Raw genomic sequence first — 24,123 nt, forward strand, 5'->3', positions numbered from 1 at the left:
TAACACAGCTGAAAGGCCTTAGATTCCTAAATACTTACGCTTCAGCAGCGCCACCAACCCTGCATGACCTGCTTCCCTAAACCTAACACTAAATCAGCCCTGGGTGTTGGGAGACTTTCCCGTCCAAGTACTGTTCTCTCTTGCAAGCAAACCGGAAGTTTCCTTTTTTTTTTTTGGCATCAGATGTCAGGTTCAATGTAACGCAACTCTTTCAACAGTTGGACTTTGTTTATAGTTTGTTATGAGTTTGGACTTATGAGTGACAGATGTACTAAAGCGGCTGTGAGTTTAGCAAAGTCAATCTCTTCCATTTTTGCAGTAGTTTATATGATGTTTTTAATTTGCGTATATTTGAACCCCTGATTGTCAAAAAGCAAGTGTAAATTCTGTCATGAAATTTCTGACCAATGGACATTTATTAAACAAGGAAAAAGTCCCTTTGAAGCTCTCTGTGCAGTAATTGTTCATTTAGTATAAAAAATGATAGAAAGTTAGGTGGAAACTAGCATATACTAATGGCTAAACATAAAAGAGATGTAAGATTTTCTCAACTAATACTAAGAAAAGTGATACACTAACAAATTTTTTTAATTAAGAGAAACAGATTAAGACAAAAATAGTTGTAATAGAAGTTGTAATGGCCTTCCACACTATATCATTATCAGTCTTTCTGCTCAAATAACGATTTCAACATACTACTAACAAAGTATTTTCTGGTTCCAAAATTGCAAGCAAAATTTCAAATGCTAGGATAAAATCAACTGCCCTAATTTTAAAAAAGCTTCATTTATTATTACAGAGATTATCAAATATCTAAATGCCTCATCTTTTTATGGCATAGCTACAAGTATCACAATACAGGTTCAACTTTTCCTGTGCGCACTAGTTTTCTCATGAAAAACACTTGCAATAAGACAATTACAGGTAGAATCCCTTCCAGGTGAGACTTCAGAAACAATAGCAAATATTTGCAGAGCCTCTTGAGTTAGCAGTTAATGAGAACATTTTTACTGCTTTTGTTGGAGATAATACAAATAGAACTTTTGGTGGATGTATGCATACAAGTACACTGTTTATTTGATGTTGGAGCAAAGCCTCAATGATTCTATGGAAGGTATCAGTAGTCCTGCCCATGTTCTCATAATGCTGCGTAAATAGCATTGGATGGATGTCTTCTATTGAAACTGAAGTAATTATCATGAAATTGTTCTCCTACTTTAGTATTTATAGCGTTCTAACTGAACATTTTAAGGATTTTTATGATTTTGGTATTCAGAATTCTTCATTTCTCTTGCATTCAAAAATCCATTGGCTCTCTTTAACAAATATAGTTGAGAGAATCTTCCCTTTATTTCAAGCACTGAAATTATACTTTAATTATGAAGAAAAGGCCCCCCAAGTTCTTGACTTTTAAAATAATCCATTGAATGATGCCTAGTTATTTCTCATTCATAGTTTTCAATGTCAATTCTGCAATAGGATTCTGCAAATTGAAAGAGCAAATAGTGTTATGGAAGTACTACTCCATTACTAAACGTATTTGTTGAATGTGTTGAAGGAGAATTGATGAAAAACGCATCCCTTGAATTATCAAAACTATTCTTAAAAGGGACATTACATATGAACAGGAAAACAAATTTTAGCTCAAAGTGGACAATTATCACAACACTTGTTATGACCATCTTTCAAGATGGATTTCATCCCTTGAAAAATTCATTTTTTTCACATGGATGTTACTAAATACTCTTCCAGTGTGGGTACAAGTGGAATCACCATGTGTATGATGAAAAAGAAAGAATAAAATCTATACTACACTATATTACACTGTATTTTTTTAATACATTGTATTTTTTAATTTATTACATGGGTTTTCCTTCTTTTCACTACACTACATTATGTGTTATGCATACAGGTACAATGTTTATTCAAAGTTGAAGCAAAACCTAAATGATTACATTACATTTCATGATAATTACTTCAGTCTCAATAGAAAACATCAATGCTATTTAAGAAGTATTATGAGAACGTGGGCAGGACAGCCAGTATCTTTCATGGGATCATTCAGGCTTTGCTTCAACTTTGGATAAACATTGTACCTGTTTGCATACATCCATCAAAAGTTCTATTTGTAATCTACATGTAGTGTAGTGAAAAGAAGGAATAAAAACTGATGACAATGCTCCTTTTTGTCAGAGGACAACATTTTAAAGAGTCATTGACCAAAAGAGGCAACGTGATCCTGAAGAATGGAAAAGGAAGTTATGCATGAAAGATGACACATGTGCTTCAGCCAATCAAATTTGAAGAGTAATTATCAGAGTTGGTAACTTTATGCCTGTGTATGTTCAATACACTGGCTTGTAAAGCTAATGTCAAGCATGATTTCTCATTAATGAATATTCAGTGGCCAAAAGAGCAAAATAAATTGGATGCAATCATTGCAGAAGTCATGATAAAATGTAAATGGAACACAGACTAATGCAAGGAATTTTATAAACAAATTCTGCAAAATGAAGAACTATTAGGGAGTGCCAAATCTCCAGGGAAATATAATAAAAATGTATGTAATTTAGATATTTACAATTTATTTCAGATAAGCAATGAATATGTTACTAAAAGTAACTTACTAAAAGTATAAGTCAGTGCATGCAATATTTTTCTATCTCAATGTACATATGCACAGGCAATTATAAATAATTCAGATTTCACTGATGTCCTGTAATTTTATTCGTTAAATCTACTCCCTCAGCCTCTGTGCTGTTGGGCCTTTGCTTGTGCTGTCTGTAATGCCTTCCTCCTCCTCTTAAATGATCAAATCCTGACTCTTTTGAGCCCATCTCAAAACCTTAGTAATAATGGTAATCGTCCCTTAGTGAGGGCTAACTCTGTGCTGGGCACTGTTCTAAGTGCTTTATATATGTTAAATCATTTGCTCCTCCCTGAGATTATTATTCTTGAGAATAATAGTACAAACTATGTAGCAGGTATTATTTGCCTTAGATGCATTACATCATTTACCCTTCGTGAGGCCACTGCTCTTGATAATAATAGTATGTACTGTAAGATAGATATTATTTTTCCTGTTTTATGGGTGAAGCCATTAGGGAACAAAGACATGTCATAACTTACACAGAAATTACACAGCCCAAAAGTGGTAGAGCTGGGATTCGAAGCCAGATACTGTGGCCGTGGAGTCCATTTCTGAACCCCAGACCTGCATGTACCCTGCTCTACCCTGTGAGACTCTTCAAGATATGACCCGCTTTCCCATTTAATGTTGGAACCACACAATTTATTATATTGTTTTTTCCTTGTGACGGAGCCTAAAATTACTAAATTTGTTCTCATTTCCCCCTTTAAAAGGAATTCTGCCATAGACAAGAGGTGGAATCAACTCAAGCATCCATCAACAGATGAATGGAAAATCAAAATGTGGTAGGAAGAGGCATAACTACAGTGATGATAAAAAGCTCAGTGAGGCCAGATGCGGTGGCTCACGCCTGTAATCCCAGCACTTTGGGAGGCTGAGGTGGGTGGATCACTTGAACTCAGGAGTTCAAGACCAGCCTGGGCAACATGGCAAAACTCCATCTCTACAGAAAAAATAAAATAAAAAAAAAAAGCTGGGCATGGTGGCATGTGACTGTAATCCCAGCATTTTGAGAGCCCAGGGCAGCAGGATTGCTTGAGCCCAGGAGTTTGAGACTAACCTGAGCAACATAGTGAGACCCCATCTCTATAAAAAAATTTAAAAATTCACCTGGCATGTTGGCCCATGCCTGTAGTCCCAGTTACTCAGGAGGCTGAGGTGGGAGGATTGCTTAAGCCTGGGTGGTGGAGGCTGCAGTGAGCGGTGATCACACCACTGCAGTCCAGCCTGGGCAAGAAAGCAAGACCCTGTCTCAAAAATAATTAAATAAATAAATAAATAAAAAGTTTAATGATTGCCAAGGGGTTCAGAGAGTCGAATAGGTCCTAAATTATAGTGTCATATAGAATAGTTTCACTGTCCTAAAAAAATCCCCTATTTTGGGGAGGATTTTTGACACTATGCATGTGTCAAAACCCATATAGTTTTACAGCACAGAGCATACAAATTTTTAAAACATCATTTAGGAGAAGGATCCCAGGACAGAATATAGAATGTGGCAAAACAATATAACTGCATTAAAATGTATTAAACAACCTCACTGAAAGTTATAGAGGGGGAAAGATGCTGACAAGTAACTTTGAAAATTAGTGGAGCCTGTCAGATGAAAGGCAAAAGAAACTGTACATAAGCACTGTGCTCTACTTGATAAAGTTGTTTCACATGGGACTGAGGGTTACAATCCTGGTACTGCTATACATGCGTACTGAAATCAAATAATTAAGTAAATGGATGGCAGATAGTAGGGGAAAATGTGGTATATACATACAATGGAATATCATTCAGCCTTGGAAAAGAAGGAAATCCTTCACATGCTACAACATGGATGAAGCTTGAGGACATTATGTTAAGTCAAAAAATTGTTTAATGGCTATAAAGTTTCAGTTTTTCAAGATGAAAAAGTTCTGGAGATTGGTCACACAACAATGTGAATATATTTAATACTATCAAACTATAGACTTAGAAATGGTTAAGATGGTAAACTTCATGGGGGGTGTGTGTGTGTGTGTGTGTGTGTGTGTTTACCAAATTAAAAAGAAAAAGAAAGGCCAGGTGTGGTGGCTCACACCTGTAATCCCAGCACTTTGGGAGGCCAAGACGGGCAGATCATGCAGTCAAGAGATTGAGACCATCTTGGCCAACACGGTGAAACCCATCTCTACTAAAAATACAAAAATCAGCTGGGCATGGTGGTGCACACCTGTAGTCCTAGCTACTTGGGAGGCTGAGGCAGGAGAATTGCTTGAACCTGGAAGGCGGAGCTTGCAGTGAGCCGAGATTGTGCCACTGCACTCCAGCCTGGTGACAGAGCAAGACTGTCTTGGGGAAAAAAAAAAGAAAAGAAAGAAAAAGAAAAAAGAAATTCTTCCTTTGCCTTCTAGGCTTCTCCCCTCTCTTCTGCCCTCTAAGAAGCCAGTTTTTGGTGGTTTCAAATCTGGGTTTTTGCGATGAGAGAGAAGGGAGAAACAACTGAGAAGCCAAAAGGACTGAGAGAAATTTACTACAAGGAAGAGGAGAACAGAGCTAAATTGAAAGGAAAGCAAAGTAGAAACCCACTTTGGTTGGTCATGTGGGTGTGCTGTTGGAACAAAGAGATTTTTTAGTTAGAATTAAGAATGAGTGGTTGGCTGGGCACAATGGCTCATGCCTGTAATCCCAGCACTTTGGGAGGCTGAGGCAGGCAGATCATTTGAGACCAGGAGTTTGAGACCAGCCTGGTCAACATGGCAAAACCCCGTCTCTACTAAAAATACAAAAATTAGCTGGGTGTGGTGGCATGTGCCTGTAGTCCCAGCTATTTGAGAGGCTGAGGCAGGAGAATCGCTTGAACCTGGGAGGTGGAGGTTGCAGTGAGCTGAGATAGTGCCACTGCACTCCAGCCTGGGTGACAAAGCGAGACTCTGTCCCAAAAAAAAAAAAAAAAAAGAGTGGTGGAGAAAGTTTTCCTGGTTAGCAGTAAAATAAATTAATGAAGGAGAATTTTAAGAGGTGCTCTGAGTTCTGATTTGGATCATCTTTGATTTTCTTCTAGAGACACTAATAAAAATGTTAATTTTCAGTTGCTGGATTGTTTCTCTGAATATCTCTGATGAGAGAATAATAATAATATTAGGTTCAACAGTATGAAATTGCTGGTATTTTATAGTTTTTGACCCAGAAAAGTCACAATTTCATATGGTTTAATAACTGGTATTTATTGACCACCCGCCATGTGTCAGGTGCGGTTCCAAATGCTCTACACGTGTCAATTCATTTCATCCTCACAGCTAGCCTATGAGTGGCCACTATGATTATCCCCATTTTACAATTGAGGGAGCTGAACTACAGAAAGGTTAAGAAAAGTATCCCAGCTAATTAGTGATTGATCCAGAATCTGAATCCAATGGGCTTTGGAGCCAGGGTTCTGAGCCACTTGGGGCTTTGGCTTTTATGTGCAAGGTACCACTGAGCTACAGGGAGTATGGGAAATGCAGGGAGTAGTGACATATGGCTATCATTATAGGAAGTAAGACAGGGCCTCTGAAAATGAAAAGGTGGAAAACAGCAAGTAGCAGAAAGAAAGGCTCAGCGAAAGCCTTGGCAGGGGATTCCACAAGCATGTGGAAGGGGGCATGATGTTGGAGTATAGGGGTGGGAAGTGGGGAGTCTCTGACGGGTCTGACATTGCACCTTCAGACACAAGGGAGTGGGTACAAAGGTTAAATCTCTTGTTTGCCACCCTCCCCATTTGTGGATTTTTTTTTCTGAGCATATTAGATACATTGCTGCATAACAAATCACTCGATTTAGCAGCTTAAAACCACAAGTGTTTATTATCTCACAGCTTCTGTGAGTCAAGAATTCAAGAATGACTTAGTTGAGTGGTTGTGGTTAAGCGTCTCTCATGAGATTTCAGTGAAGCTACTGGCCAGGTTTGCAGTCATTTGCAGTCTTGACTGGGACTGGAGGATCTGCTTCCAAGATGGCTTCCATGGCTTTTGGGAGAAAACTTGTTTCCTTGCCACCTGGGCTTTTCCATAAGGCTGCTCCAGTGTGTCCCCCAAATAGCAGCTGACCTCACTGAGAAAGTGATCCCAGAGAGAAAACAAAGAAGAAGCTGCAATGGATGCTATGACCTAACCCTGGAAGACACACCCATCATTTCTGCACTATCCTGTTGGTTACACAGGTCACCCCATCCACTGTGGAATGAGACTACATAAGAGTGTGAATCACTAGGAGCCATCTTGGAGGCTGGCTATCACACCAAGTTACTAAAATTCATAAAAATGTAATTCCTAGAGCCTGGAGGTCCACAAGGGTGTGGACTTGGCTTTGTTCATTGTTGTGTCCCCAAAACCTAAAATAGTGCTAGGCACATAGTAAAGGCTCAATAAATATTTTATAAATGAATGACAAAGAAGACCGTAGGGCAGGTGGCACTTTACTTGGCTTGGATGGAAGCATAAGATTTGTTAAGTTTTCAAGGTTTTTTTGTTGTTTTTCCTTCAAGACAAAATCATTCATTTCATACAAATATTAAGCAGAATGTATCCTACCCCACAGCACCCACTTTACAAAAATATGAGTCAATGAGACGATGCTTTAAAAACTTTTAGCACAGTGCCTAGGACAGAGTAGATGGTCAATTATTTTGATCAAAACTTTTTATTAAAATTTTTTTTCTTTTTTTTGCCAAATAGGGGGCGCAGTTTGTTTGTTTGTTTGAGACAGTGTCTTGCTCTGTCGCCCAGGCTGCAACGCAGTGGTGCAATCTCGGCTTACTGCAACCTTCACCTCCCGAGTTCAAGCAATTCTCATGCATCAGCCTCCTGAATAGCTAGGATTACAGGCACATGCCACCATGACCGGGTAACTTTTGTATTTTTAGTGGAGACAGGGTTTTACTACGTTGGCCAGGCTGGTCTCAAACTCCTGGGTTCAAGTGATCTGCCCGCCTCTGCCTCCCAAAGTGTTGGGATTACAGGTGTGACCCACCACTCCTGGCCAGATCAAATCTTAATAACAAGTTAGTGTGTGTCTATGGCAGATTGTATTTTTTAAACGTGGCCATACTCATACATGTATCCCATCCAACATGCTTTTCTTATAATATTACTGAACTTCTTACACAGAAAGATGGGGGTATATGTTTTCTCTTTTTAAATCTGGGTAGGGGCTTGTGATTTCTCCAACCCACAGAGCTCAGCAGAAGTGATGCTATATGACTTCTGAGACTAGGTCAGAAGAAGGATACAGGCTTAGCCCACCTTTGTCTCGATACACTTGCCGTTGGAACCCACCACTATGTTGTGAGGAAGCCACGGCGACAAGGAGAGCCATGTGTGAGTATTCTATTGACAGTGAGCACCCGTTGCCAGACATGTGAGTCAATGAGCTTTCATATGATTCCAGCCCCAGACTCTGAGTCTTTCAGTTGACGGGCAAGATATCATCGCCACTGTATCCTGTCTGAATTTCCAGCCCACAGAAACTGTGAGAAATAGTCATTATTGTTGTTTTAAGTCACTAAGTTTTGGGGTAATCTGTTATGCAGCAATACATAACTAATAAAATATCCTTCCAGAATTTCCTCTAACTAGCTTCAGGGGAAAATGATATTTAATTATGTATTCACTCATTTACTCACTCAACCACGAAACCCAAAAGGGTATATTTGGCTTCAGACATGCTATTCTAGGGGGCTCAAATGATGTCATCAGAGTTCTGTGTCTTTCTTCTATTTGTTGTACCTTTCTGTAGCTCTAAGCTTTGCTCCATTTTACAGCTCAAGATTTCAGGAGAAGAGTATTTCCCCCCAGAAGGAGCATAAACCCCCAGGAAGACCTGAATCACCTGCTGTAACAGTGAGTCATGTTTTCAATTTCAAGCCACAGGCAATTCTCCTAAAAATGATTTAAAGATTAAGCCAAAAGGACATTTACCATTCACTTATAAGAAGCCCAGAGTAGGAGGTCCCAGCACTAGTCAGATAGCAAGGACATAAGTGTTTTCTCTCCTCCACTCTATCCTTATGCTTGGTGCCTCACAATTATAATGTGGCCTCCCCAGCTTCAGTCATCACAACTGCCTTCAAGGCAGGAAGGAAAGCGAAGGAACCAGAAACCGCCAGTTTGTTTCTCAAGCACAGCACTTTTCTCAGGAAGTAAAATATCTAACCAGAAGCCATCCTCCTCCCTCGTTGGGCAGAACGAAGTTACTTGGCCACGCCGTAGCTGTGGGAGAAGCTGTGAGGTCGTTGACCTTCCAGTTTCTCCAGTGGGAAGCAGCTAGGGAGAAGGAGGCTGTGAATGGCTGCTGGGTTAGTGTCTTCCATGCCTGCCTGGCCTTGAACTAATCATGGCCAGAGCCATGGAGTCTCTAACTGGTTCAATCCTAGGTCAAAGGGTAGGGCCAGCACCATGCAAACTATGAATTGAGCAGAATTTGGGGGGTAACAGCTGGGCAGGTTGTTTGCCCAAAGCAAGGGTGCATTAGAAGGTATAAAAATATCTGACCATACAAAAGTTGCAGAGTGTTCCATTGTGTGGATGAACTCACAATTCTTCTAATTTGCCAACTTTAGTTCCAAGACAAGAGGATGGGAGGATAAGTGCAGTTTAAACACAGGTGTGGAGTAGGAGGAGTACAGGGAGACAGGAGGTTAGGGCTAGAGAGCATTTCAGTATGGTTAGAGAGTGGGCTGCAAGGAGGGTTAGGAGGAAATAAGGGGTAAGTAATTACAGCTGGCTGTGAATGCCAAGCTATGCTAATATTTCATTTAATAGTCACAACAGCCACAGGAGGGCAGTATTACTTAATTTCCACTCAATTCTCATGTTTCAGGTAAGAAACCTGAGACCTGGGGAAGTTGAGTCATTTGCTTGAATTACTCACTCAAGAACCAGAAATGAGCCAGACCAGAATTGAAAGGCAGGTCTTTCCGATTAGTCCCCAAACTGACCCAAGAGCCTCCAGGCTTCACAGAGACCCTGTACTGGTTCCCTGCAGAAGGGGTAACTCAGGGGAAATGGGCTCAGTCACCAGAAGTCACCGTCTTCCTGGAAAGGTCTGGATGCAGATGCTGCACACCTGGCCCATGTTATCAGACGTGTTTGGAGATTGGAGTTGGAGCTTCACTGTGAAACATCTGCAGTCCTAATGTTGAGACATTTCTGGCTGGGCGTGGTGGGCTCACGCCCAGCACTTTGGGAGGCCAAGGCGGGCAGATCACCTGAGATCAGGAGTTCGCGACTAGCCTGGCCAACATGGTGAAACCCTGTCTCTATTAAAAATACAAAAATTAGCTAGGCATGGTGGTGGGCACCCGTAATCCCAGCTACCCAGGAGGCTGAGGCAGGAGACTTGCTTGAACCCGTGAGGTGGAGGTTGCAGTGAGCCAAGATCACACCACTCTACTCCAGCCTGGGCAACAGAGCGAGACTCCGTCTCAAAAAAAAAAAAAAAAAGATTTCTGACTGAATTTAAAAATAAACAAAAACTACACAAACACCAAGCCATTCACAGGCTCTCAGGATTTGGAAAATAAAAAACAAACAAACAAAAATAACACTGAGGCAAAAAGCAAGTCCCCCATAGTGTAAAGGTATCAGCTCCAACATCTCTGGTCTCATCAGGGCCTCACCAGATGAAGCCTACTCCTAGCAACCTGGTCTGGAGCTGCAGCTGGGCCCAAGGGCTGGGTGAGCGCCTGGGGCTGTCCACAGTGAGCAGATTCAGCAGAACTGCAGAACGTGGCCACCCGGCTGACTGAGGAAGGCCCTGTCACCTGGCATGAAGCCAGAATTCCTTTGGCCTTTTGCTGCGGGAGGAAAACTAGGTTGATTCAGGAGATCTCGCCACTGCTCCCTAGCACTGACCAAAGTCCGGGATGTCGGACTGTGAGGTCATATATCACAAGTCTCTGTACTCCTTTGAGCCCCAGTTTCCATATCAATAAAATGGCGGTAATCATATCTGACGATTGGGCAGGATTCTATGAAATAATGGGCACAAAGCTCTTGCAAAACCCTATGTAATGGAAGATGTTACTGATGACCAGCACTCAAGTCCTTCCTCCAGCCGCTGCATGGAAAGTTCCCAAGTGTCCCTAGAAGTCTCGAACACTCTAATGTTGACTGGAAAGAATACGATGGATCTCTTGTTCTGATATAGAAGCGTCCCAAATTCAGTCATACCAGCTGGGAGGCAGTGCCCGCTAGCGGTAAAAAGCATGGATTTGGGATTTGGACAGATTCCCCTGAATTGAAGTCTTAGGCAAACCACTGGTGCCTCTGGCCAAGTTAACTTTTCTCTCCAAGCGTCAGTTTCTCCACTTGTTAAAAAGTAATGGCAAACCTACTACTGGAGCTTAATAAGGATTAAGTGAAATAATGCAGGTCAAATATCTGACCCTTGATATATATAAGCCTCATGTGTATGTGTTCCCATTTATGTAAAATAACAGTGTAAGCATATTCATAGAAAGCAATTCAGAATGTACTCTAAGCAATGGTTATCTTGGTGTGGGGAGTTGGGGAAACCAAGGGCCTGCCTTTTTCTCTATTATATAATGCTGCAAAGTTTGATCTTTAAAAAAGGACTTTAAAAAGTCCAATTGTATTTTAAACAAAAGTTTGAATACCTGGGTAAATAAATGCCATCTAAACAAATAAAGAAACTGAAGACAGAGCCAGGCCCAACCCTAGGAGACTGAGGAAGCGATTCTGCTTTGCCTGCCCCCAGCTCAACCCCTGCACTAAAAACCCCGGCCCCAGCCCCAAGTTCCAGAGGGCTGTATTCCTGGGGGCGACCCGGCACGCCTCAAGTCTCCCTCCTCTTGCACAAAAAAAAAAACACCAAAAACAAACCAAAAAAACCCACCAGGCTCGAATCCCCGCCTCTCAAGGGAAAGTGTGTTTTTTACGGTGTGTTTTTTACGGTCTGTTCCAGGGCCTGCCGGAGCCACCGGCCGAGGTGGGACTGTGAGTGGCCGGAATCCCTCCGCCGGGAGAGTCAGTCCCAGTAGCTGCGGCCCCGCTGAGTCAGCCCAGGGAGCGGCGCACGCTGCGCCGCGTGACCCGCAGCCACGTGACCCGCGCCGGGCCGGGCCGCCGGCGCAGTAGCTGCAGCCGCCGCGGGAGGCGTCCGCGTAAGTGGGGAGAAGGGCTGGCGGGCACCTTCCTCGCGGGCCGGAGCGCGGAGCGCTGCCCCAGCCTTACGGCACCCGGGGTCGGGACCCCGGGGAGCCGCTCTCACACATTTCCAGCCGGGATCGGAGGGTCGATGGGGTGGTAATCGGGGTAGGGGACACGGTGTACCCCACCGACGACCGCGCGGGCCACCTTCGCCTCTTGCTTTCCCACTCCCACTAACCGCAGTGCTGGGGGAGCAAAACGTCCTCCTTCTGGAGCGATTACCTTTTACCTTTTGTGCTTTGGGGGAAACTGAGTACCCGGAGGGGTTCGCAAAGCAAGGCGGGCCAGTAGGAACACCCCTCCGCTAGTCCCTCAGCACACAGCTCCCCAGGCCGAGCGCATTGCCCCACCTGCTCTAGTGGCCCAGCATGATCCTATGACCTCTCTACTTCTTGAGGAAGAGTCTTGGGGTAGAGGGCGGGGAGTGTGGAGAGTATCCCGCTCCCGTGGGGGCAGGGATGAGGGAGGCGGGGCTGAGCAGAGCATCTATCCGGATGGTAACAGCCAACATAGTAAATACTAAGTGGTTTACACGCATTCTCTCATTTCGTATTACCCGTCGTGAAGTCTGTGAAGTAGGTACTATTGTCCCAATTTTTATAAAGGAGGAAACGGCTCAGAGAGAACTTAGGTCCTTTGACCGAGGTCCTTTAGTTGGTAAGTGAAGGAGCTGAGATTAGAACCCAGATCTACCCCCAGTAGCGCCTCCTAGTGGACTGTGGGTGGTGGAGGCGACTGGCCCAACCTCTTAGCTCCTCTGTGAATAGAAAGGCCTTTTTCCTGGCTCAGACAGCTTGGGAAGGGGGGATTGTTGCTGGGTAAGAGAGGCTTCTCCCACCACCTCCATCTCTTTCTCTGCCCCTTACCATTGATTCCTTTCTGTCATCCCCTCTCCCCCACTGCAGGACAAGATGAAACTCATCATCCTGGACCACTATTCTCAGGCCAGCGAGTGGGCGGCTAAATACATCAGGAACCGCATCATCCAGTTTAACCCAGGGCCAGAGAAGTACTTCACCCTGGGGCTCCCCACTGGTGCGTTCTTGGATGGAGAGGGTGCCGTGGATAGGAGTGGAGAGAGTAGGCAACAGGGGCCAGGTACACGGGCTCACTCAGCCAAGGGACTTCACGGGGGCTCTGGGGTACTGGTGCTGAGAGAGCACCTTCCAGCCCCTTCCACATACAAAGGACCCAGCTTCCCTTATGGGTTGGTTTAGTGCTGCCTGTTCCTGCAGAATCCTGGAGCAGAAGGGATATTGGTTAGGCAGGAAGAACTTGATTTTTAGGCTACATCCTAAGTCAGCCTTGTCCACCAGGGTTTCTTAACAGAATTAAGTCCTGATACCCTAAGGCATTCATTTTATGTAATGAATTAATTTCTTTTCTCTATATCTAGAGGGGTACTAGCTAAGTACCATCCTTGGGAGAATTGAGAAGATAGTCACTTAGGTAATTTTCTGTAAGGCTTAATTAAACACAGGACCTAAGTAGAAAACAGTCCTAATTTCTTTTGGAAAAAATCAAAATGTTGCTTTTTCAGAAAGATATTTTGACCCCAGCTCCTCAAGACAAATGTCCTGATTATTTCTTTCAGAGATGGGTGGGTTTGCCCTAGTGGCCGTTCCTGACCCATCCATTAGGGTGTGTATGTGTGTGTGGTGTGTGTCGGGGGGGTTCTTCAAGCTTTTTCTTTTTCTTTTTTGTCTTCCTTGCAGTCCAAACTTTTTCTGTAAAAGGCAAGTAGTAAATATTTTAGACTTCACTAGCCATATAGTCTCTGTTGCAACAACCTCACCCTTCTGTTGTTTGAAAGCAGCTGTTATTAGCCTGGCACGGTGGCGCTCACCTGTAGTCCCAGCTACTTGGGAGGCTGAGGTAGGTGGATCGCTTAAGCCGGTAGATTGAGGCTGCAGTGAGCCAAGTCACTGTACTCCAGCCTGGGTGACAGAGTGAGACCCTGTCTCAAAAAAAGAGAAGACAATATATAAGTGAATGAGTATGGTTGTAGGCCAATAAAACTTTATGGACACTGAAGTTTGAACTTATATAATTTTCATATGTCACAAAATGTTGTTATTCTTTATTTTAAAAAAACTATTTAAAAATGTAAAAACCAGTCCAGGCACAGTGGCTCACATTTGTAATTTCAGCACTTTGGGAGGCTGAGGTGGGCAGATTGCTGGAGCCCAGGAGTTGGAGATTCGCCTGGGGAACATGGCAAAATCCCATCTCTACAAAAAAATACAAAAATTAGCTAGGCATGGTGGCACATGCCTATAGTCCCAGCTGAGGCTGCGGTGTGAGGTGTGAGGATTGCTTGGGCCTGGTCGAGGCTGCAGTGAACCATGATTGTGCAATTGCACTCCAGCCTGGGCGACAGCAAGATTCTGTCTCAGAAAAGAAAAGAAAACCATTCTTAACTCATGAGCTGTATAAAAACAGGCTGCAGTGCTGGGCGTGGTGGCTCATGCCTGTAATCCCAGCACTTTGGGAGGCTGAGGTGGGTGGATCATTTGAAGTCAGGTATTCGAGATGAGCCTGGCCAACATGGTGAAACCCCACCTCTACTAAAAATACAAAAATTAGCCGGGCATGGTGGCAGGCACCTATAATCCCAGCTACTCAGGAGGCTGAGGCAGGAGAATCAGTTAAACCCAGGAGACAGAGGTTACAGTGAGCTGAGATCGTGCCACTGCACAGGCCAGATTTGGCCTGTGGACCAAAGTTTGCTGAGCTCTGCAGTAGAGGTTTGTGGGAGTAGTATCCACCTGTGCCTGTGAAACCACCAATGTCCCAGGCCCTCTGGAGGCTATGCTAACATCCTGTCTCCTAACTGTGGAGAGACCCAGCCTCTCTATGGGTCAGAGTCTGGTCTTCTGAAACCATTCCCTCATTCCCCTCATTGCAGAGTCAGATCCAAGCTCTTCAGTGGCATTAAGGCCCTCCAAAACCTAGCCTCTCCCTGCCTGTCCTGCTTGAACCAACAGGACAGCATTTCCACACGGGTTCCTTGGAACATTCCTTCTGTTAGATGTAGCACCTGTCAGGGTTCTGAGTGGAAACCGCAGAAACCAACTCCAGCTAAATTAAGCAGAAAAGGAGTTTATTGGCTAGATACTGGGAAGTTCAGAGAATTCATGGGAAGGCTAGAAGTTTGGAAAATGGCAGGAGAGAGGAAGCTATGTGGCTCAGGCATAGCTAAGGCCTTGTCACACGGACCAGCTGATTATTTTGCGTGAGTTGTGGGGAGCTGCCATTCACCCAGCAGGTATTTATTGAGTGCCCTCTGTGTGCAAAGCTGTTCTAGCCTCTAAGGATACAGCAGTGAACAAAAAGGATATAAACTTCTGCCTTCTGAGGCTTAAATTATAATGGGAGAGACAGATAATAAACAATTAGCAAAATATAGAGTATGTTAGATGGTGATAAGAGGAAAGGAGAAACATGAAGCAGGAAAGGATAGGGAGTGTGTTGGCAGGGGTGGGGCTGTGCAGTGTTGGATATGGTGGCAGGGAGGGTCTCATAGCCGGGGGCCAGGTTCTGTGGAGCCTTAGAAGGACTGGTGTTGCTGAGGGTGAAATGAGAAGCTAATGGTGGGTTTTGAAAAGAATGGTGACATGATGTAATCTCGGTAGTTTTTTTTTTTTCCTTTCATTTTTTTAGTTTGCAAAATTTGAAATATTCAGAAAAGTTAAAAAAAAAAAAACAGGTCAATACCATTCACCTAAATTCACCAATTGTTACCATTTTGCCACATTTGCTTTAACCTTTCTCTGGCTCTTGTTCTGTATCTACACACACACACGTTTTTTTTTCTGAACCATGTGAAAGTAAGTTCCAGACATCCTGACACTTCTCTCTAAATCCTTCAGCACATATCTCCTGAGAATAAGGACATTCTCCTACACAACTACGATACCATCATACCTAAGAAAATGAAAAATCACGCCATCATCTCGTATGCAAACTATGTTCACAATTTTTTCTCAGTTGTCCACATTTATCTTTTATAGGTTGGTTTTTTAAAAATCCAGTGTTCAGTCAGGGTTCATGCATCTTTAGTCTTTTAATATACAGTGTCCTCCTACCTTTTATTATGTGTGTGTTTTTATGACATTGACTTTTTTGTTTTTTTTCAAGATGGAGTCTGGCTCTGTTGGCCAGGCTGGAGTGCAGTGGTGCGATCTCGGCCCACTGCAACCTCTGCCTCCCAAGTTCAAGTGATTCTTGTGCCTCAACCTCCTGAGCTTACAGGCACATGCCACCGTGCCCAGCTAATTTTTGTATTTTTAGTAGAGACGGGGTTTCACCATGTTGTCCAGACTGGTCTTGAACTCCTGACCTCAAGTGATCCACCTGTCTTGGCCTCCTAAAAAGTGTTGGGGTTACAGGCGTGAGCCACCACGCCCCGCCATGACATTGACTTTTTAATGAGACTCAACTAGGGCTTCGCTGCTCCTCAGGGAAGTCTTCCTTGAACCCTGAAGCACTAGGTGAGCTTGTACTTTACCCCATCACAACTGATGTTCCTGCTTTGTGTTCTGCTCCTAAACAGTTGAGTTATTTTAGAGTAGCTACTGTCCCTTGCTCCCCTGTGTCCTTATCACATGGCCCTGTGCCTTGCACATAGTACTTGTTCAGGGAGTATCATGTCAATAATTAAGTCTGATGTTCACTCAGGTACTAATCAGAGTGATTTCAGTCATCAGTGTGCTGGATACTGGGGATTCAGCAGTGATCAAGGCAGACACAGTCCTGCCCTCCTGGAGCTTAAAGTCTAGTGGCAAAATAGGCATTAAACAAACAATTAATGGATGGATGGCAGTTAGGATTGGAGTACCGGCTAGGACTTCAGATCTGACAGGTTCTCCCTGTGAGCAGCCCAGACTCATTCCTGTATACCCTCTGGGCTTCCAGACTTGGGGTGCAAGGGGTGTTCATGGCTGTGGCCACTCTTTCAGGGAGTACCCCACTTGGCTGCTACAAGAAGCTGATTGAATACTATAAGAATGGGGACCTGTCCTTTAAATATGTGAAGACCTTCAACATGGATGAGTACGTGGGTGAGTCTCTCTTTCAAGGTTCTTTCCTGATTCTAGGAGACTGATGCTCCTCCTCTCATTGACCCAGCCCTGGAGAGGAATCAGGGAGCCAGTGACATTTGATGATAGGCTCAATTATCAATATTTACCTCTTGGTTTACTCAGCTCTAAAATGGGGCTAGTAAAGCTGACCTCACAGGTTGTAAGCATTAAATGATATCATAAAAGATGTGGAAGTTTCTTACACATAACAAATACTTAATACATATTAGAGTATCTCCTTCTCCTGCCTGCTCCCCAACTCCATGCCATTTCTTTCTGGAACAAATGATTACAAGTGGGATCCTGGCTGGGGTGTTTCCCCTAGGATCTGGATCTGTGCTTTCTCTCCTGTGTGTGGCGTCCAGCTCCCCTTTTTGCCAGGTACACTTGGAGGGGACCCGAGATTGGTGTCCTTCCTGCTGCTGAAAGGCTATACCTTAGTCTTCTATCACCTCCCCTTCACCCAGTCCTTTTGTAATAGCTTCATTTTAAACATCCTTTTTAAAAGAAAAAAATTGTGGTAAAATACGTGTAACATGACATTTACCATCTTAACCACCTTTCTATGTATAGTTCAGTAGTGTTAAGTGCATTCACATTGTTGTGCAACCAATTTCTAGAACTCTTTTCATCTTGTAAGACCCAGGCTCTATACCCGTGAAACAGTAACTTCTCGTTTCCCCCTTCACCAGCCGCGGAAACCACCATTTTACTGTCTGTTTCTATGAATTTGACTACTCTAGAATCAAACTAGAGTATATAACTGGAATCATAAAGTATTTGTCTTTTTGACTGGCTTCTTTCACCTAGCATAAAGTCCACAAGGTTCATCCATTGTTGTAGTGTGTGTCAAAATTTCCTTCCTTTTTAAGGCTGATTTTACATACTCTTAATGCTTAACATTAAACATTATCTTTTTTTTTTTCCTGGCTAAAAAAAAAAGTTGATTTGGGGAAGCCTTGAGATAGTTCCCTCTAACCACCTGGTGTTCAAGCTGGAATGTATTCAGGCTGAGTGGGGTAGAACTGGGAGTGGATGGTGGGGTGAGAGGCACAGGGTGAGGGGTGTGCTTGCTTGCTTGCTTTCTAAGATGAGTGCAGCCCTACCCCAGGGGGCCAGAGTGTCCCCAGCCTCTAACTTATGGTCATTGCCTTATGAAAAGCAGATTAGAATGTGGGGATTTCCCAGGCCCTTGGTGTGTAGTTACTCTGGCCCAGCTCTGTGGCCACAGATGGTGGTGCTGGGTGGGTGGACACTTACGGATACTGGCTCAGTCTGTCCCGAGTGGCTAGGGGTCAGAGGGCTGGTGCCTAAGGCTCCCAGATGGGCAGACCCCTGGGAGTGTCTCTGTAGGTCAGCTTGGTGTCCTGGCATCCTTCTTAGGAGGGGGGCTTTGGCTTGGCCTAGGCATGACTGAGTGCCCCATGGCCCCACAGGCCTTCCTCGAGACCACCCAGAGAGTTACCACTCCTTCATGTGGAACAACTTCTTCAAGCACATTGACATCCACCCAGAAAACACCTACATTCTGGATGGGAATGCAGTCGACCTACAGGCAGAATGTGATGCCTTTGAAGAGAAGATCAAAGCTGCAGGTGGGATCGAGCTGTTTGTTGGAGGTAAGCTTGACACTCTGCAGCACACAGTCCAGGGCCAGACCCGTGGGAAGGAGGACAAGACACCCCGCCTATCTCCAGACAGCTTCCTCTGGGTGTGCTAGTGACCGCAGAGACAGGCAGGAGAAATGGGCTCTGCCTGGCTCTGTTACTCAGGAACTGTGTTATCTTGGGGATCTCTTTCTGCAGTTTGATGCCTTGTCTATCAACTGAGAGGTTTGGGTTTGGACTCTGAGATTCTGTCTACTCCCCAGTCTTAAGGTTTTATGGATCAGTCCTGGAACTTATCTAAACATTTAACATCATGGACTCCTGTAGTTCCAAAAGTCTCCACACAGCCCCTATAGATAGCCGGTTGAACCCCAGAGAAGTTAGGTGACTCACTGAAGGTCCGCAGGTGGGAGCAGGTATCTGCTTCTTGGATTTGTGCTCGGGTCCTCTGGGCTGCCCTTTTGTGTGTCCATCTGTCACCACCTCTGGAGTTACCCATGAGGGGTAACACTGAATTGCCTTTTATTACTCTAGAGATCACTGTTCTGTACTTAAAGGTGGGGAGGAGGTAGGACGCTCTCATCCTCTGAGATTTTAGAACCTTGGCAGCCCCTGTCCAGGTTCTCTGGGTGTTTTGTTCACTGCACCTCTATCCCAGCAGCAGGACCCTCTAACTACAGGCGGAAGAGACAGAGAAGGTCCACTTTCCTGACAATCTGGGGAGGCAGAAGCTGTTTGGAGTGCTTCTTCCTCAGTTTTTTGGGGGTGATAGCAAGTTAACAATGTGTGTGCCTCAGACAGAAATGGTGGGGAGGGTCTCCTCTGAGACAGTATGTCAAAGAGAAATAAATGGTAGGGAGGGGGACAGAGTACCTGCTCAGGGCTGCAAATGAGAAAGGTGACACAGCTTTCAATGATTTTTTTTCAGACCCTAGTTAGGGAAGGAGAAATTGTCCATTCTTGAAATCTTGGATCCCTGGGACTCACAAAGCTGCGTGGGCTCTCTCCCTGTAGGCATCGGCCCTGATGGACACATTGCCTTCAACGAGCCAGGCTCCAGTCTGGTGTCCAGGACCCGTGTGAAGACACTGGCCATGGACACCATCCTGGCCAATGCTAGGTTCTTCGATGGAGAACTCACCAAGGTGCCCACCATGGCCTTGACGGTGGGGGTGGGCACTGTCATGGATGCTAGAGAGGTGAGGATGCAGGGGCCCCACCAGCTTTGCGCTGGGTGGACTTGTCTTTCTCTTATTAATCTTAACTATACTTGTACCACCTACATTCTTATTAAAGATGAAGACATGATAAATAAAGCTAAAATCCCTGCTGACCCTGTTACTCACTGTTCCTCTTGCCTCTTTGGAAGACATCATTATTCCCAGTGTGAGGTGAATCCCTTGAGCATGTTTTTGGTGCCTTTGGCTGACTGCCTGGGACAGCAGGCTCTCTGGCCTCGGGCCCCTTTCATGCTTCTCACAGGCAGAGAGGAGGCCAGCATCACTAATGTTGGAATATGAATTTTGTACCTGACCAGGTATGGAGAGAGGGGCTCCCTTGTTCCTTGTAGTTGGCAGAGGTCACTGTTTGGACACCAAGGATGCTTGTGCTTCTAGCCCCGTGCTCAGAGATTAATAAATGTGGGGAAGTGTGATTAAAATATAAGTGTTTTAAACTGAATTTAGCTTTTCCCCTAAAAAATTGACTATCATTTGAATTTGAATTTTTTGTGGTTCCAATTTCCTTATTTTCATTAGAACTTTAGAAGCGTTTTTTCTTCCTTTCTGATGTGCATTCAGTGGGAAGCAGCTACAGACATGTTAGATTTACATTTCTTTGCCCAAGCCAATAAACAAGCATCTAAATCAGTGAAAAATTCCCTGTTTAAAGTGAACTTTTGTGATATGAGTGACAGCGCCCAGATTTCTGTTGGGTAATCTTCAATCAGTATGTGGGGTGGGGGTGTTTACTCGCTGTTTTTAGCCTTGCAGCTTAAACCTGTTTTTATCACGAGGGCATCTTGATCTGGGAAAGGACCTGGGACTGGAAATCAGGAGATTATCTTTTCTAAAAAGAGTTCTGGGTTGCTGAGGGGTCCGGAATAAATAGTCACATTCCCTCTCTGCTTCTGTGTTCTAATCTTTTAAGAAAGGAACAGTACATCTTGTTCACAACTCTGTGGCACATGTGAATTAAAATGAAAGGAAATCTATAGAACTGAGTTATTTTTTTTCTCTTTTCCTGCCCTTGAATAGAGCTGAGTTCTTTAAGATCACTTACATTCTTGATATCTTAACTGTTAAGTGGAGACTGTGCCTTTGTTTTATTATATATTAACAAAAACCATCACCCCAGGTCACATTAGTTCATAGGTTTAATGCTATGAACTGAAAGTGACCAGATAATGGAGCAGCCTTCCTGGGATTCAGCCTTAGAGGCCCCACAGATAACTCCTACCATTGCCTGCAAAGCATCCTTGCTGGTGGTACAGGTTAGGAGCCCTCTTTCACAAACTGTGCTTGTGGAGAGTCACCAAGCTGACGGGATAGTGGGCCTGGGCATGGCATGTCTGCTTACAGGGCACTTTCATAGGCATCATCAAAGATACCTGGAGGCACTGTCACGTGGTGGTCAAGAACATGAACTTTAGGGTCATAAATGACCCTGGGCAAGTTACGTAACCCCCCAGGCCCTGTTTTCTTATCATATAACATGGGGATAACGATGCCGCCTGCCTTGGGTTATTTGTGTGATAAAGCACAAGGAGCACTGAGCAAAAGTATGTTGCATGGTAACCACTTACAATGTGATATGAAAAACAATTATCCTTACAACTGTTTAGGGTGTCTGGAATGCTCCCCTCTATCACGGACTTGTTTTCTGATCCCCAGGTGATGATCCTCATCACAGGTGCTCACAAGGCATTCGCTCTGTACAAGGCCATCGAGGAGGGAGTGAACCACATGTGGACCGTGTCTGCCTTCCAGCAGCATCCCCGCACCGTGTTTGTGTGTGATGAGGATGCCACCTTGGAGCTGAAAGTGAAGACTGTCAAGTATTTCAAAGGTGAGGGAGGTGTGGGTCCAGGAAGAGGTGGTCAAGCTCAGGGTGTACCAGGAGTTAGTAGTAGATCCAGCTTTCATCCTCTAGTCGTTTTACTTGACAACTGTAATCTTAAGAAATATCAAACCCAACTGCATCACACTACACTGTCATTTATTTTCCACCTGTGACTGCAAAGATCCATTTCTGGAGATATGTTTGCTCTGAGAAGGAGGAAAGAAAATGCCGAGTATGGTCCAAGGACTATGTGGTGACCTCATAGTGCCATTGAGCCTCAGGTTTTCTCTTTTCAAATCTTAAACAGCCATTCCCCTCTAGGTGAGACACTGAATTATCAGGAGGATCTTCCTTTCTTTTACTTTTTTTTTTTTTTTCTTTTTTGAGACAGTGTCTCACTCTGTCACTCAGGCTGGAGTGCAGTGGTATGATCTCGGCTCACTGCAACCTCCACCTCCCGGGCTTAAGTGATTCTGCTTGACTCAACCTCCCAAGTAGCTGGAATTACAGGTGCCCGCCACTATACCCGGCTAATTTTTGTATTTTTAGTAGAGACGGGGTTTCGCCATGTTGCCCAGGCTTGTCTTAACTCCTGACCTCAGGAGATCCACCTATCTCGGCCTCCCAAAGTGCTAGGATTACAGGCATGAGAGCCGCCATGCCCGGCTCTTCTTTTACTTTAAAAGGATGCACACTGCTTTAGGCAAACGTGAAAATCCTCCTTTACTCAAGCAGGTCAATTAGGAATTTGTTCTTTGCTGAAAAGACTAACCTTTAAATAGCCAACTCCCATAGTGATTGAATTTATAAAAGTTCCATGAATATAGTACTCACTGTGAATAACTCTTCTTGTACTTAGGGTTTTTATCATTTGGGGATCATAGAGAAAAGAGAGAAGAGTCAGCTTTAAGACAAAATTTGAGAGCTCCTGGATGTTATGATTGATAATCAAGGAACTCTTGCCACTGCCTGAATTAACTACTTTTTCTTTTTAATTTTTTGTAGGTTTAATGCTTGTTCATAACAAGTTGGTGGACCCCTTGTACAGTATCAAAGAGAAAGAAACTGAGAAAAGCCAGTCTTCTAAGAAACCATACAGCGATTAGCCTGTGCTGGGACCTAGTGTCAAGTACCCATAGGGAAAGGCAGGTCTTTCTGGAAATTGTCTTTAGAAGGAAGAATTGTATTTCTTTAATCTAGTATGGGTACTCCAGATAAGTGGGTAAACTTATTGTTCTTGGCCATGAGGCTGGGAGCCTAGTCATGGAGTTTAGCTATAGGGAGAATGATTTGTTTGTAACTTAATCAGAAAAAAAATCTCTGCAAAATGTACTCCATCATTTTGATGTCTGCCAAACCCAGGTTGGGAGTTTTAAACTTTTTGTTGTGCTTCAGCCACGGTTCACATGTGCAACACACACCCATCAGGAATTTCTCTCCTTACATGCACTGATTTTCAAGTGGGAGGGAATTAGGGGCTTGTGTATATTGGATGCCACCTCTTTGAAGAGTCTTGAGAGTCCTTCTTGCACAGGCCTGCCCCTTGGTTGAGAACCATTGTTCCAGGTTAAGGCACAAACTCTCAATATCTAAAATAAGTGCAAGGAAGCAGGCTCTTTGGTCAGTAACAAGTGCAATGGAAAGAAAACGATCCCTTCCTTCCTTCCTTCTTCCAGTTGTTTTCCAGTTTCACAGCTTTTCTCTGAACTGGGAGAACCTGGGGGTGGATTTGGGTGGGTGGGGTCAAAGAGTTGGCTTCTACTGATAAACCCAGAGCCTCAAGGGGCCCAGCCATGTCAAACTTCTCTCCCTCAGGGACTCTGCAGCATCAAAAGGAGGAAGGTGGAAGCCGTTTTCCCCCCAGAGCCCTGTGTTTTTGTGCAAGGCCTCACTGTGGCTCCTCTGTTTTACATACTCATTAGTAAGTAGGAGGTCCACTGGGGCAACAGACACTGCCACAATTTCAGTGTTGTGTTCAGCCAAGAGGACGGTCTGGGCAGGCAGCTTAAGTGTGAGTTTAGTCACAACTCCTGAGTGTCCCGCTCTCCTGCTTCCCTAGGAGGTGAGTGCCAGGAAAACACACCAAATGTTTCTAGTATTGTTTCCCCACTTAAAATAGTCCTGCTTAGATTCACATGGTGTGGTCTGATGTTCTGAGAACATCAGGAAATACAACCCTTTTGCCCATTTATCCTTCTCCCCGGATCCCAAGGTGGTCTGTTGCTCTGGCTTCCTTTCATTGTCTTAGGCCTTCATGGAGTGGATGCTGCCTCCTCCTGGCTGTTTTTGTGCCTGTTTGAAGCTACTGCTGTCTCTATTTCTGGGAAAGACCTTTAAGAGTCTGGCTCAGGCCTAAGGGCTATGTTTGGTACCAGTGTTTTGTCTTTAGCTTTTCTATGTGATTGTGCTGTCATTCTGTTTTAAGCTCATGGATCAATGGATTTGTTTACAATGTGATATTTTCTATTAAATCCAGTATTTTCAAATAACATGTCATTTGTGGATTTGAGCCCCCAATTTTAGAAGACTGGGCTATTTATATATTT

The 24,123-nt window shown here is 44.1% G+C and overlaps 1 protein-coding gene across 3 annotated transcripts; it reads left to right on the forward strand.

Annotated features, from left to right (window-relative positions):
• The first annotated feature begins 11,723 nt into the window (after nt 1–11,723).
• On the forward strand, nt 11,724–24,068 carry GNPDA1 (glucosamine-6-phosphate deaminase 1). 3 transcript variants are annotated; one of them, XM_011973643.1, is made up of 7 exons: nt 11,724–11,780; nt 12,732–12,861; nt 16,788–16,889; nt 18,347–18,529; nt 19,532–19,716; nt 21,409–21,583; nt 22,583–24,068. In XM_011973643.1, exons 2-7 carry the CDS (start codon nt 12,738–12,740, stop codon nt 22,681–22,683), a joined length of 870 nt encoding a protein of 289 aa, XP_011829033.1. In that variant the 5' UTR covers nt 11,724–11,780; nt 12,732–12,737; the 3' UTR covers nt 22,684–24,068. The 3 variants fall into 3 exon arrangements, with proteins under 3 accessions (XP_011829033.1, XP_011829041.1, XP_011829048.1); XM_011973651.1 differs by having other exon boundaries at nt 19,532–19,662; nt 21,457–21,583; XM_011973658.1 differs by lacking the exon at nt 16,788–16,889 and having other exon boundaries at nt 11,754–11,780.
• The last annotated feature ends 55 nt before the right edge of the window (nt 24,069–24,123 follow it).

Source organism: Mandrillus leucophaeus, unplaced genomic scaffold, assembly GCF_000951045.1.
Source record: "Mandrillus leucophaeus isolate KB7577 unplaced genomic scaffold, Mleu.le_1.0 Scaffold1003, whole genome shotgun sequence".
In the NCBI taxonomy this organism is placed as follows: Eukaryota; Metazoa; Chordata; class Mammalia; order Primates; family Cercopithecidae; genus Mandrillus; species Mandrillus leucophaeus.

What these genes read in the sequence shown, in the direction of transcription:
- GNPDA1 (XM_011973643.1), top strand. Translation starts at nt 12,738, where the DNA reads ATGAAACTCATCATCCTGGACCACTATTCTCAGGCCAGCGAGTGGGCG. An exon ending in CACCCTGGGGCTCCCCACTG is followed by an intron (nt 12,862 to 16,787) that starts GTGCGTTCTTGG and finishes CCACTCTTTCAG; the next exon opens with GGAGTACCCCACTTGGCTGC. An exon ending in CAACATGGATGAGTACGTGG is followed by an intron (nt 16,890 to 18,346) that starts GTGAGTCTCTCT and finishes ATGGCCCCACAG; the next exon opens with GCCTTCCTCGAGACCACCCA.